Source organism: Ostrea edulis, chromosome 7 (assembly GCF_947568905.1).
Source record: "Ostrea edulis chromosome 7, xbOstEdul1.1, whole genome shotgun sequence".
Taxonomy (NCBI): domain Eukaryota; kingdom Metazoa; phylum Mollusca; class Bivalvia; order Ostreida; family Ostreidae; genus Ostrea; species Ostrea edulis.
The window spans coordinates 86,216,099-86,231,098 of record NC_079170.1 but is presented as its reverse complement, the minus strand read 5'-3'; the positions used below and the strand labels follow the sequence as shown (position 1 = coordinate 86,231,098).

The window sequence follows — 15,000 nt, the reverse complement described above, 5'->3', positions numbered from 1 at the left end:
TCACATAAAATCCCAGCTTGCTGCACAGTTTTGAACTCTTAGGCCAAGAAAAGATAACTCTACTTCAGACGACAACTTCCGGTATTTGGAATCTATATTTGAGTAGCATAAAATCAAGGATCAATAAAGTAAAGAGGCGTTAATTTGTAAATCAGTGTCTGAAAAGAAATATTGTAATGTAATAGGCAATTATACAATAGATTTTCCTTTAACTTTGAATTACAAAAAATAAATGAATAAATTAAAAAAAAAAACAAATAAGAAAAAGAAACAACAACCAAATATGAGAAAGGAACTTGACTTTATATTGCAAAAGAAAAGCAGATTTTAGAAATGTATAACGTGTCTTCAAAAATTATGAAAATAAATCATTTGTCCTCAACTGTAATCTGTCCCTGTCTGGTGCTATTTTAACACCCCCCCCCCCCCCCTTCACACAAAATAAAGAGTTTTTGAGTTATGTAATTTTCCTTTTTGAAGGTAAGAAAAAATAGGTAATCTGTCTCTGATCATCGTGGAAATGAAGAATTTGCCCTTTAACGGCATGAGAATAAATGAATAATCTAACTTTTAAAATTGTCAGCCCCCCCCCCCCCAATTAAATGGTATTATACCCTTATATGGTTAGTATGAATATATAATAACTGGGTCATTCATTTAATTACCATAACATGTGAGAAACAGATGAGCAATTAAAATAATTTTCCTTCACATTGAATAAAAAAATTCAAATATGGACAAGAACTTGAAATGAATATATGTATATATATACATATATAATCCATAAATAAGTATAGAAAAATATATAGGCCTACAAGTTAGTAGCATAATAAAAATATCACAAAGCCGACTGAGCATACTTGTCTAGTTTCAGGAGTTACATATAAGTATTTAATTTCAAAACAATATATTCTTATTATATATAAATTTTATATAAATGAATATATTGAAATTTATACAAAGTAAAGAAACTAGTATTTTTATTTATTTTGTATTATTATTATTATTACTTTTTTTTTTTTTTTTTTTTTTATTGTAATATAAAGTCAAATTCTTTTCTTATATTTTATCCCCCCCCCCTTTTTTTTTTTATTAAACCCGACTGTTTACCAACAATTGTGCAATGAATTACGCTAATTGAATTACAACAAAAGTATGTCAACTCCATGCTTACAATAAGATAGATTTTTTTTTTCAAAAATTGATAAATATAACCAAAAACCGGAAGTTGTCGTCTGAAGTAGAGTTATCTTTTCTTGGCCTAAGAGTTCAAAACTGTGCAGCAAACTGGGATTTTATGTGGATAAAAACTATTTACATTGGGAATATTTGGAATATTTGAGTCTGGATAAGTTCTAGGACATCATTTGCATTAGTGCATACGAGGATTTGTGTAACTTTTTTCAAGTAAGGTGTTTTATGACTTTGTTTACAAATCGTGTGCTACTTTCGATTCTTCCCTTGTGTATTTATATATGTGTGATAGAGAACAGAGCGGATAAGATGCCCCTGTGATTTGAGTCTGGATAAGTTCTAGGACATCATTTGCATTAGTGCATACGAGGATTTGTGTAACTTTTTTCAAGTAAGGTGTTTTATGACTTTGTTTACAAATCGTGTGCTACTTTCGATTCTTCCCTTGTGTATTTATATATGTGTGATAGAGAACAGAGCGGATAAGATGCCCCTGTGCTTTACTCCGTGATGATAGCTTCGGGAAAGTAATTATTTGCTGTCCTCTGGTGTCTCTTATGCAAGACCAAGTCAGAAAATTAACTTCCATAGGATTAGTAACTGCTGCTTTTAAAGGTATGTATATATTTATTCGTTTATATTTATATGATTTAATTGAAATTGGGTCTCATGGCCGGTCTTAAATCGAAGTTCACTAAGGATCATCTAAATAATAATGGATAGTCATCATACTTATATATGCTTTTGACAAGCAGTAGACCGTTAACAATACATAAGAAATTCTTGCGTGAAATGTGTCATCCACTATATGTTGCACTGCACCGCCCAAATTTGATTCCAAGTTCACTGTTGAACTGGTTCATTTATAGTTATCATTTCATTCTTTAAATATTGTGTTGGAAATGTTAAGAATTTATAAACACAGTCACTCTTGAATGCTCCAGGCACAGACAAGGAGACCGATGAATTGATACAGGCAGGAAAAGTAGACATCATCTATGCATCCCCCGAGTCATTAGTTGGAGACAGCCAATGGAGATCAACAATACAAAGACTTAATGTAACTGTCATCGTAGTTGATGAATTCCACACAGTTGTCACATGGTAATGTCTTCCTATTCATGTATTTTACATTTATGAGAGTTCTTCAAAACAACCTGAGTTAATAAATCATATAGGGTTATTGAACTTATATTGGTGAATATTGGCACGAGTTGACTGTAAAAATGCACGAGCATGCGAGTGCATTTTGACAGCCAACGAGTGCCAATATTCACCTATATAAGTTCAATAACCCTTTTATTATATAGCTAAAGTATTTAGTTGTTAAATTATATCCCTTTTCACTCAAACTACTCCAAAATAGACGAGAAGTAATCAATATTGACATCTAAGGTGAAGGTGTGCAATAACAGCATGCATTTCTTAACTGTTCAATATTTAACCCGTCATTAATGCATGAAGCAAACTGATTTTGTAAATGGGGACATCATAATTTATGTACAGTAAGCCATTTTGCTTAAGTAAATTTTTATATCAAATACCGGCTCTGTCAGATTCGGAGGACCGTCGTCTGCCATTTTGGCTTGTTTACGTCGTTACGGTAACGTCAATATTGAACGCTCATACTCGGAATGTTTCGGGCGCATACAAGTTACGCAATGCAAAGTTAGCGTTCAATAAAGTCTCAGGATATATTGAACGCTAACATTCTCTAGATTTTACGCAGATTTTATATTAGACTATTTATTAGCTATATAAGAAAATGAGATATTGTATACTGTCAGTGCTATTTTTTCCATCAATATATTGATATTATTTTTTTTTTTTTTTTTTTTTTTTTTTTTACATTTATTGACGAAGAAATTGCTCACACGTCATTGACACAATATTTAGCTCCAAAGGTGTCTTAGGTCTTTATGCAAAATATGTAATCATATTACCCAACCAACAATCAGCATTGTAAATTCCCTAAACTATAATTATCTTAACCCTCATATTTTGTTTGATTTTTATAGACATACTTGGATGTCTTGAATTTAGAATATGTAAAAATAATTTTAAACATCATTAAAAACTGTTGCTTAGTGTACTGCAACCCATTTTTTTGAAAAAGTGGAAGGAATGTTGGTAGTTAAAATTTTTAAAACTTGTTTAAAGTTTAAATGGTTTTAATTTAGATTCTTATTCATAACCTTTATTATCAAATTTAAGGGTTGTCTAGAAGCAGATAAGGAGGATAAAGTGTTCCGAAAGTGGTTTCGGCGTGTTGGAGAGATCCGATCGTACTTTCCTGAGGCATCATTATTAGCACTAAGCGCGACTTGCACAAAGACAATTAAAAAGAGGGTGTTGGAAGTTTTGGGACTGAAGGACTACACGAACATTACAGTTTCCCCAAATAAAGAAAATATCAAGTACATTGTGAAGAAAGTAGACCCTAACATTGAAAGTTCTTTGTTGTGGATTTTGGACTCATTTCGAGATTTAAAAAAGGAGTTCCCACGGACAATATTTTATTGCAACTCAATAAGAGATGTTGGGCGTGTGTACAACTTCATAGTGTCTGAACTATCAGATGTTACTAACATTGAAAACATGGTTGAAATGTTTCATTCTGAAACAACAGAAGATAAAAAAAAGAAAACCCTTGAAAAATTGACTGAGGACAGTGTTTTGCGCATTATTGTTGCTACCAGTGCACTGGGAATGGGTGTAAATGTTTATGCATGTCACAATGTTATAATTTATGGACCTCCTAGGTGTTTGATAGACTTTGTCCAAGAAACAGGGCGAGTGGGAAGGGATGGGGAACAATCATGTGCCTTTTTGATGTATTATGGTCAACAACTACGGAATGTTGACCAGGCCTGGATTTCTCGAAAAAATCTCAAATCTTAAACTCAGTTTCAACTTAAGTTTGAGTTTTTGTCTTAGTTGAGATTTTGCTCAAATTGCATTTCTCAAAACGATCTTAGTAAAATCTCAGCTGAGTTAATCTTATTGCTCAGCTGAGTTTATTCCTCATGACACTAAGCGGCCCGTCTGTCAAAAAACGTGACATCCGCACAGCTGTATCTTTCGTAAACAAATCATCTGCTTGTCTTCTGCCGCGTATAACGTCAAGATGGAGGACTTTCCTAAAGCACGGAAACCAAATTGGACCGAGAGAGAGCGTTTGGCCTTGGTGGAGGCGGTCCGATGCAGAGAGGACCGCCTTTTCGGCAAAATGAAGGGGGCAGGGGGAGTGAAGAACTCTCGTGTGAAGGAATCGGCGTGGGAGGAAGTCGCTCAATTCGTCAATGCGTAAGTACTGTTATATTTTTTTCCTATCAACAAAATCTGTGTACCTTTTATTGAAAAGAAAATTCATCCCCGGAACATTGCACAAACGCATTATGTTTTAAATAAATAATTAATTTAATCAGATGAAATTAATCTTAATCAAAATCTAAAATTTCTTAACTATTTTTGACATCCATATATTTATTATCAAAGTCGAGTGTTTGTTGATACATGCTATTGAGGCGAATTGTATTGGCACCGATCTGCTCATTTTGTTTACCGGAAGCGAGACCATCGTATCATACGAATCTCACTATTCGCAACTTTAGGACTAGGCTATTGCGCATGCGCTATTTCTGACCTTCACCTTCTGCATCCAACATGGCGCAGTTTGACAGTGTTTTTCGTAAGTAATGTTTATCTTTTAGTTACTGGTGTTTTTTTCACTGAAAGTGCATTTTTGAACAAACGGATCATGAACGTCCCTTTAGTGATGGATATTCTACAACACATGTTACGTAAAACACTGCTTTTAAATGTTGTTTCATAGAACAAGCATAAGGCCAACGATAAAAATTGTTGAGTTTCCGCTAACGTTCCAGAAAAAAATAGGGTAGGTAGGTAGGAAATAAATTTTATTTTTTTTTTTAAATTTTATTTTTTCAAAGTATGCAAAAAACATTGTAAACTCTATCAAGTGTAGTATAGGAAGGAGGAGAAAATCTTTGGCTGGACCAGGAATCGAACCCGGGACCCCTGCATTACTAGGCAGGTGCTCTTTTTTTTTCTTTTTCTTTCTAGGCAGGTGCTCTAACCACTGAGCTATCCAGGCCGATATCCAGTCCGTATAGCCCTAATTACTACATTCCTCCCTCCTTAAGATCAATTATAATTTTATAATTGTCTTTCAATATCAACCCAGGTTCTTTTCGCCCCCGACAGGCCAACCTGCACCATTAGGGGTGGTCAACGGCACCAAATGTAGTATGGGAAGGAGAAAATCTTTGGCTGGACCCCTGCATTTCTAGTCAGGTGCTTTAACCACTGAGCTATCCAGGCCGATATCCACTGTCCGTATAGCCCTAATTACTGCACAAGTTAAATGTTCTATTGAATTTTATACTTTCAAAATAAAATTTTGCTTAAATTGCATTGCAAGTAAACTTTCAATCATAACATTTCACCCGTTATTGGCTGAAGATTATTTCCAGATGTTTTATAAGAAACTATATTTTTCAATGAAACATATCTAGCATAAAACACAAAAGTTAACTCCTCTATGCCACTATGCTCTACAAGTACCAGATATATTGTTTCTACATTTAGATTGGTTGTCATAGGAATACTTCTATTGGATATGTTTGACAGGAAAATAATGTGATGGTTTTGAAAAAATATATTAAATCATCACCAAAATATCAACATCATTAACATATTTTAAGTTTTCTTAATACATTTCTGAATGTATTTTCACAATCTAAATGGAACAAGGGTAGGATGACAGTCTGGGTAGATCCCACTTATCCTAATGGGATCCAACTCTCTTCCAGCTAAAACTTTTTACCGGACATAAATTTTTATTTTAAAAACAATCTGCACATCTTTTTTTCCTCTCGGCTCTCACCAGCCATCAACAACTCGGATGCGCTCACTGCTTTATTTGCGGCCTTTTTCATAGTGTTTTCTGTTAGAACTGCAGCAGAAACCAAGGATGTGCATACAAATTTGACAGACTGGACATTCATGTCTGTCACTCTGCATCATGACCTCCATATAAAACTAGGGTCCCCGTGTATACACAGTAATGCCCGTTGAAATGATAGCATAAGACAGTGCATGGCTATAAATAGCCACCGTCTAAAACAACACAGGAGTTACCAATTTTAACAAAAGAAAGTCTTTTATGAAAACATTACACTTGGCAGAGTCTCTCGACCGTCTGTTAACTTCAATTGTTAAATCATCGTTGCGTGAGCACGCATGGAGGTACTAGCCACTGGGTTAACCATCATCCATGCTGTTAGCGAGAAACATTATCAATGTTGTTTAAACGCTTGACACAATACCATGCAATTTTGTATATCATTAAAGTGTTTGAATGACTTCATCTCAATGTCTAACTAAAACGAAAACCAAGAACCGGGAATATATTTTTTCCGGGAAAATGACGATTTTTTTTTTTTTTAAATATCGAAAAAAAATTCTAGGGTCGGGGCTATAATTTAGGGTCGGTCGGGTTAGCGGAAACACAACACATTTTATCAGTGGCCTAAGAATGGTTTTAATGAATACTGGAATTTTATAAGCCGGTTAGTTCAAAACATAAATTGGTGGTATTAATAGGTTAAATGTGTCAGAATAATTTAATTTCCATGTAATTTATTCAGATGCTTTATTACAAGTACTCAATATATGTATTGCATTCATCGCATAAACATACGTGTGTATTAGCATTTATATATATGCATTTCCATGCAACCCAACTGTAATTTATCTAAGTTATATAACTTTATTAATGAGTCAGTGATGATCATGAAAATAATGGAATGCTTCAATGCACACAGGATAGGCTTAGTGGACAGTTCACAACACGAAAGGAGGTCTCTCATCTTGAAAATTCATATAACAGTATTGTTATGAACTCTAATGTTAGAATAGTATTGTGGTTATGTAGTTCAACTTAGTATTTAAATTTTATACATGTTAAAAATTATTACGCAACTTTTTAGCTATGCCATTACACTAAGAAATCCAATCTAATTTAGTCTAAATTAGCTTAAAGTTGTCTATTGTCATAAATTATTTTTAAAAATGATGGAACACTGATCATTTATTTTGTTGAATCTTATAGAAAGATATCTCAGTTAGTTCATGAATGTGTCTATTTTTTGTAGGTTGTAGTGCTCTTTACTATAGTCTTTGGGATGAAAGATGGCAGTGACCAGTTCTCAGTTCCTGTAAGAATATATACAATATGGATGTTACTTTAAAATTAGAATGCTGGAGTTGGTTGGCTGAAATACAGTTTGTATACAAGTATATGTACGCACATACATGTACAACAAGCCACTCCACACAAAAATTACAGATTTTGATTTTTTCAATGATACCAGTTAGAATTCAAAATGCTGGCCTATTACAAAGAGTAAATTCTCTCTCTCTCTCTCTCTCTCTCTCTCTCTCTGTCTCTGTGTATTTTTTTTTTTAATTTGTTTCGTCACCAATCAAGGGCCCTCGAGGGGCATATACATGTACATACAATTTTAACAATATATGTATTTTCATGTCTGTATTTTATCTTTATGTATGTTTGAATATGGTATTACAAATGTACATGTGTACATGTATTACATTCTTTTGTCACTGTGGTTCATAATTTTTAATTTAGATGACTGGAGATATTCCGTTATTGGAGTTGCTTCCTGAGATACCAGTAAGTTATATATATACTAAGAAATATCACAAAGCTGATAGAATATATACTCAACTAATTTCTTCAGGAGTAAACTGTATTATATGAATACCCATATGTGTGTGCAAGACATCTAGTTTCAATTTCCATTGAATATATTTACATTAGGAGTATTCTGTCAAAGATATGCAAGTGGAAAAATTTAAATTTATTATAGTCTTATCATGCTTATTGTAGAGAACAGTGGATGCCTACCCTCAACAGTTTTCTTTGGATTCAACTGATGTAAGTATAAGTAAATCCTACATCTGAGCCATGGTTTCAAGTAAGTTGTTGAATAAGAAATTTGTATCACATATATTTACAGTCATCATTTCTTAGCCTGCATTATTTAATCTGAGATTCCTCTGACCATTTACTTCCACTTTTATATATACATGACTGGATCTATCACTTGTTTATATATATATATAAAACTACAAGTAAGAGTTAGAGGAATGTCAGATTAGCCTGAGCTGAAGACTTATGAAAATCATTTATCATTGACTGCTTTTTGAATTTCTACTTCCTCTCCAAAATCAAGAAGCCAAGTTGAAAACCAAACTTACCATATTAAAATAAAAGTACATAAAGGGGATGAAAGGTCTACACAAAAAAGGAGTATTAAGAAGAAATATTGAACATTATATTATCAGCATTGAATAAATGGCCGTGACCATTAGTCATTCCAATGTTCATTAACTGTGGTGGATACTGCTAATTTACACAAATTTGTTAGATTTCTAACACAATAGATTTTACGCTAGTGTCAGTCTATTGTCTAATATTAATGCATGGTCTTTAACATGAATACTACATTTTTGTAGATTTCAGAGACTGACTCGGTAATTGATAGAGTCATAAATAATGAGGTCCATTTACAAATGTTAGATGATTCTGAACTTGAACGTACCCGTCAGGATGAATATTTGACATTATATGGACTTCACAGAAAACCAATAGTAGGGGATGGGAATTGTCTCTTTAGGTCTGTTAGTCTTGCCCTCTATGGAAACCAAAATCATCACCAAGAGCTACGAAATGCAGCAATACATGAAATTGAACAAAATTTGGATATTTTTCATATGTTTTTCTATCATTCTAATGGTAACCAAATGACTTATCCAGAAATTCAACAAGAACTGAATAATCTTAGGCAGTTAGGCACTTTTGCAGGGCAGGAATCAATTTTGGCAATGTCTAGGCATTTTGGAATCAACTTATTAGTAACTGTTGGTGGTGATCAGGATAATCCAGAAGTTGTGACGCTTGAACATGACTTTGGAAATTCAAATTCTAGAATTCATTTGATTTGGACAAGGGCAGGGGGTGGACATTATGAAACAGTGACTGAAACATCACCACCAGACAATCAGAGAGAACCAGTATCATTAGCATTCAAAAGTAATTATTGCTGGAATTTTGATCATTCTGCATGTAGGAAATTTAACTTGGATACATTGAACTCATTGAAGACTTCAAACAGACGAGAGACAATTGATATACTAGAAAATCCTCCCATGACAAAATCTACAGACTACATACAGACAATACATTCATATGATCAAGTTACAAATGTAGAACATGGTATCTATCAGAAAAATCAGTGTTCAGTTTGCATGAAAATTTTCCATGATAAAGCAAATTTGAATAGGCACAAGAAATCTGTACATGAGAAAGAAAATGGTAAAAGAATGCCATGTATTGTTCCATCATGCGACTTAGATTTTTATCATGTTGAAATTCTTGCGAGTCATTTGATAAATAATCATGATGCAGACATTAGGGTGGAAGATTTGAACTTTGAAAATCTTGATTCTTTTGAGAAATATTTGACAGAAGAGTCTATAAACAAAAACACAAGATATGTTTTGCATAGACCAAAAACTGTAAACAAGGATGGTTCTGAGAGATACACACTGGTTTGTCATAGGGATGGGAAAAAGCGAATTGCATGTGATACAAAAGATAGAAAGAGGAGGGAGAAAAAAAAGGGTTCATGTAAATTAGATGGTTTATGCTTATCAAGATTTTCAGTTTTGGTAGAGAAGGATGGAACAGTTAAAGCAAAATACATACAATCACACACACACTCAACAACTTTTGAAGATAGTAAATTTTTACCTATTCCAGATCATTTGAAGTCAGACATAAAAACTATGTTAGCATTAAAAATTCCTATAAATACAATTTTAGACAAAGTTAGAGACAAATTTAGTGACAGAAACAATCGAGATGACTTGACAGACCTGAAACATTATCATTTGATTGACAGAAAGACAATACACAATCTAAAGCAAAAGATTATTGACTCATCTGTTATTAGACACAGTGATGATGCAACATCAACATTTCTTCGAGTAGATGCTTTAAGGAAAGAAATATTTGATCCCATTCTGATTTTTAAACAACAAAATGTAGATGACAGCAAGATTGGACTGGCTAAGGAAGACTTTATGTTGGCAATAATGACGAAACAACAGCTAGACATGTATGAAAAATATGCACCCATAATTCTTTGCATGGATTCCACCCACAAAACAAACTTACATTCATTTAAGTTGATAACCCTTCTAGTTCCAGATGAATTTAGACGTGGTTATCCTGTTGCATTTTGTATTTCCAATAAAGAAAATGAACAAGCTATTTCTGTTTTTTTAAATGCTGTTAAAAGCAAATCTCCACAAACAAAAGTAAATATTTTAATGACAGATGATGACAATGCTGGTTGGAATGCAGCAAAGAATGTATATGGATCAAACTTAGAACATTTCCTATGTATTTGGCATGTACACAAAAACTGGCGATTAAAAATTCAGCAGCATGTTAAAGACACAGAGCAGCAAGCCGAAATTTATTGTTTATTATGTGCTGCAATGGATGCTAAGACTGAAACATTATTGAATACATATTGTGATATTCTGGTTCAAAGATTGTCTGACATTAATCCAAATTTACTGACATACTTCAATAATTATTACTTGTTGAGAAAAGAGAAGTGGGCAATGTGTTTCAGGAAAGGTGAATATTCCAATGTTAATACAAATATGTTTTTGGAAAGCTTTCACAATCAATTAAAAACAATTTACTTTGAAGGAAAAAGAAATCGTAGAATAGACATTCTGCTGGAAACCCTGCTACAGATTGAAAATAATTTGTATTTCAAACATTTGGCTGCTAAAAAGTTCAATATTCCTTCAGGGGAAATTATGAAGACTTTGGATCGACATCAGAGTAGTTTTGAGATTCAAAATTCCTCAGTCTGTCAGGTTAATGAAAACACATTCACCCTTAAATCACAGAAAAATTTATATACAGTAGTGACGCATTGTCAGAAATGTCCTGAAACACATTGTTACATGAAATGTAAAAAAGTACCCTGTATAGATCTGTGTAGACATCTCCTTACTTGCAACTGTTATGACTATTTGGAAGGGAATATTTGTAAACATCTACACAAGGTTCAGTCCTTACTTTATCGTAATACTGGTAGCTGTACATTAGAGGATCAGACTAACATTCATAATGAAAATATTACTGACAAGGTTATCAGTCCACCAGTTAAGAAAAGAAATATTTGTGACACTTCGACTTCATCAAAGATTCAAGGTATTCAAGAAAAACTGAACAAAATAATGTCTCAGATAAAGAATAGTCCTCGTGTTCAGGAATATAGACTGGATAATATTGTCACAGCATTGGATCACATAATTTCTGCCAATGACGGGTGTGAAAACCTCCCAAACTCCTTAAAAGGGTTTAAGAGGACTGAGAAAATATCTTCCAATGCCAATAATGTATTACAGCCACGCTTTAGGTCCACTGCTAAAAATCCTGGGAAGAAGAGAAGAAATCCTTTAAGAAAGCCATCCCAGCAAGAGAAAGAGAAGGTGCTTCTTCAAAGCATAAATCAAGGTATAGAACAAGGTCAAAGGTCAGGTAAAAATCGGGTTGCTGAATCACAAGAAAGTCAGAGAATGGGGCCATCTGTAGCACCATATCCTCCCTTAAGACTTGTTCCTCCCACTGAGCCACCGGTCCTTCCATTGCAACCACAGGGTCCAGTTATCAATCCTACTGAACCTCAAGGCCTACCCTCTTGGTATAGAATTCCTCCTTCACTATATGGTAGAAGGGTAACAATTATACAAAGTGATGGAAGAAAACAAGATGTTATATTTACAGGTGGACAAAACAATAATGGTACTAAAGATGATGATAAATAAGATTGTCATTCCTTTTTATCATCAGATATACATGTATGTGTATTCCTTTTAATGTCATACATAATGCAAGTATGGATAGTGTCAACCATACTTTTAGACTTTGACAGACCATAGACAGTGGGGAAGGGCATATGGAAAATATCTTGTGTGCTTAAATCATGTTCAGTTTTCATCTAATAGTTTGTAAGGCTAGGTAATATATACATGTATTTGTTCCAGTTAATTATTTTGTTTCAGTTTGTTTTATTCTAGGTATTTGTGTACTGCCTGTCTATTAATGTAAAGTTTTATTGCTTCAAAGAATTTCAAGACCACTCTAGCAGTATGTGCTATTCAATTTCAATTTTTAACCGATTGACAACTGTAACAGGCATTAAGTCAGTCCAGTAGTAGATTGACAATGGCAGATGAGCTTAGCCGGCAGCTCTAGGCCAGTGTTTTGTTGCAGGATAGTCAATGAATTCATGATTAGACAGACAAGACAGATCATTTCTTGATTATTAATATTCTATCATTAACAACTTTTACTTGCATACTAATATTACGTTACAAGTTATGTTTATATTGGAGGATAAAATGTGTAATATTAGATAATCTCAACAGTCCACTTATAGACTCACAGTGGCAGATGTGCTTATATAGCGGAATGTTTGTGCAGGTGAATTAATGCAAGCGAAATTTTGCAAATAAAATTTTCCTCCTTTTCTTCTTACATTTTGATTAACAATTTTTAAATAGTAGTCTAGTCAATGTACAGGATGACCTCAAACTAATGGCTACAAAAGCTTTTATTGCTTTAAGTTATACTAGAATATAGTCTCAACAACATATAAAAAATATACAAAAGATTTTATAATAATTGTGCATATCCAATCCTGTAATTTGAGTTTTAAATAATCTTATACCAATTGATATGATATAATTACTGTATTTAAAAAATTTCACATTTCCACGATTTCTCAATGTAAACCCAATATTTGCCCCAAAATTGAATTGTCCTCAAGTTATAATTTTGTATTGTTTTAAGAGGCCGTCCACGGAGATATCGGGCAGTAGCTATAATACGGCTGGCACATGCAATTCCCCAAAATTTTATTCATACCCAATAAAAGTTAAGGTCATACGCCAATTTTATCGTATGTAAAGTGAATTTCACAAAAAACATTGTTAGATGCCAAAACTTGGCCTATTTCATAAATTCGAGGACACTATATAATCTATAGAAAATGATCATTTTGTAAAGTTAAATAATACCCAATACAATAAAATTTGTCCAGAAAGTATAAACAATATTTGAAGAAAATTCCTTAATAATTAAGATGAAACAATAAAATTGCTGGGAAACAATGCTGTTGTTGAGCAATTACTGACAGAAGTAGACAAAAAGCCAGTAATTTGAGTTACCTCCCTTGGCGTAAAAAATGTAAAATGATCCGAAACTTGCATAAAATGTAATTTTCGAAGAAAACAGTATTTATTTAGAACATTTTTCACTTATCTCGATTTTTTTTATCAAGTGTAAACATGGAATTAATTTTTTTTTTAATTTGATGGTGAAAAATAAATATTCAGCCCGGACCTTATCAAAGTCTCGTGGGTAAACAGATATGGCTGACAAGTGATAGAAACGTGAAGTTTTTCTAGGAGTGGTCCTTATTTTAGGGACTTGTCAATCCTTAATAATTGTTCAAAAGACATAAGTGGATATTCAAGATATTTTAAAGTTGGAACTGCGTGTAATATTCAACCGAGATTGACCCCCTGCTGTACAGATCGGGGTACTTCGACGTAAAAGTTTAACTGTTTAAACTATCGTGCACGGTGCAGATGCTTACTAGTATGCCGAGGTCATTGCGATTCTTTTGGGATTTACTGGAGGCAACCACCACCAAATGTTGTTATCTACTACACAAAGGAAAGTGTAAAGCAGACAGAGCAGTAAACTTCAATGTTTCAAGGGAAATATTTGTTCCCGTTGGAAGTGGTAAGTATAAATGTCGAATTTTCTCTGTTATTTTTCTTTGAAAACTGTCTTTGATTGCTAGACAATTTTGATGCAAGTTCTCATGATGTGTCAATGCAAACAATTCATTTGATGAAATGATTCTTTTTAAAATAATAATGATTAAAATGATAAATCCCCACAGTAAAAAAACTATTAAATCAATCTGGGGGGGGGGGGGGGGGGGGGGGGTGTTAATGTAGGGATTTTTAAAATCTGTACTACAACACAATGTTTATCCACAAATCATTGAATTAAGAAACAATAGAATCACACAAAAACAAGATGAAAGTGGTGAAAAGTGTTTATTGTCCTGCAAGCTATGTACATATCAGCATGCATGCATAAAAAATAATATATATTAAAATTATATCACATTACTTTTGACTGATTTTTTTTTACTAGCTACTTTTCACATGTGTTTGGTTTTTGGATTCCTAGATTTAATAACTATTAAAGGATGAATGAATCAGTGTGAGAGGGTAGTATATGTACATGTATGTATGTGACAAAAACCGAATAATAAATTAAAAAAAAATAATGATATATATTTATTCATGTAATTATGCAACTATAAGAACCATTATGTGTGTGGGGGTGGGGGTGGGGTGTGTGTTACAGGTTGATGTATATCATTAATTTCTCTAAATTTAAGCTGAATGGATTATAAAATTCAGATGGTTTAACATGACACAAAATCTGATGATTTATTTGCATGCACACAGGTACTAAAGTGTATTAGTGTGACATACATGTATATACCAATTACCAAAGCTCGATAATGAATACAACGCCCATTTCATTACAGATTTGGAAAATAGTTATAGTCAAATCACCCCTAC

General features: G+C 33.2%; 2 protein-coding genes across 4 annotated transcripts in view; one reads left to right on the top strand and one right to left on the bottom strand.

The window, feature by feature from the left end:
- Nucleotides 1–15,000, bottom strand: part of LOC125653998 (serine/threonine-protein phosphatase 6 regulatory ankyrin repeat subunit B-like) — a 1,068,599-nt gene that overhangs the window by 45,622 nt on the left and 1,007,977 nt on the right. The window contains exon 1 of one of the 2 annotated variants that reach the window (XM_056142804.1): nucleotides 1–750. This exon is cut by the window's left edge and continues 339 nt beyond it. The exons of the other annotated variant lie outside the window; for it this stretch is intronic. The gene's annotated coding sequence lies outside the window, so the exon portion shown is untranslated. Of the gene's footprint in view, nucleotides 751–15,000 lie in introns of those variants that run through there. 2 annotated transcript variants of the gene reach the window in all.
- On the top strand, nucleotides 6,501–14,311 carry LOC125659517 (uncharacterized). 2 transcript variants are annotated; one of them, XM_056142814.1, is made up of 3 exons: nucleotides 6,501–7,436; nucleotides 7,868–7,912; nucleotides 8,129–14,311. In XM_056142814.1, exon 3 carries the CDS (start codon nucleotides 8,815–8,817, stop codon nucleotides 12,154–12,156), a length of 3,342 nt encoding a protein of 1,113 aa, XP_055998789.1. In that variant the 5' UTR covers nucleotides 6,501–7,436; nucleotides 7,868–7,912; nucleotides 8,129–8,814; the 3' UTR covers nucleotides 12,157–14,311. The 2 variants fall into 2 exon arrangements, with proteins under 2 accessions (XP_055998789.1, XP_055998790.1); XM_056142815.1 differs by having other exon boundaries at nucleotides 6,501–7,521.

Coding starts and splice junctions, on each gene's coding strand:
- LOC125659517 (XM_056142814.1), top strand. CDS start 8,815: ATGTTAGATGATTCTGAACTTGAACGTACCCGTCAGGATGAATATTTG.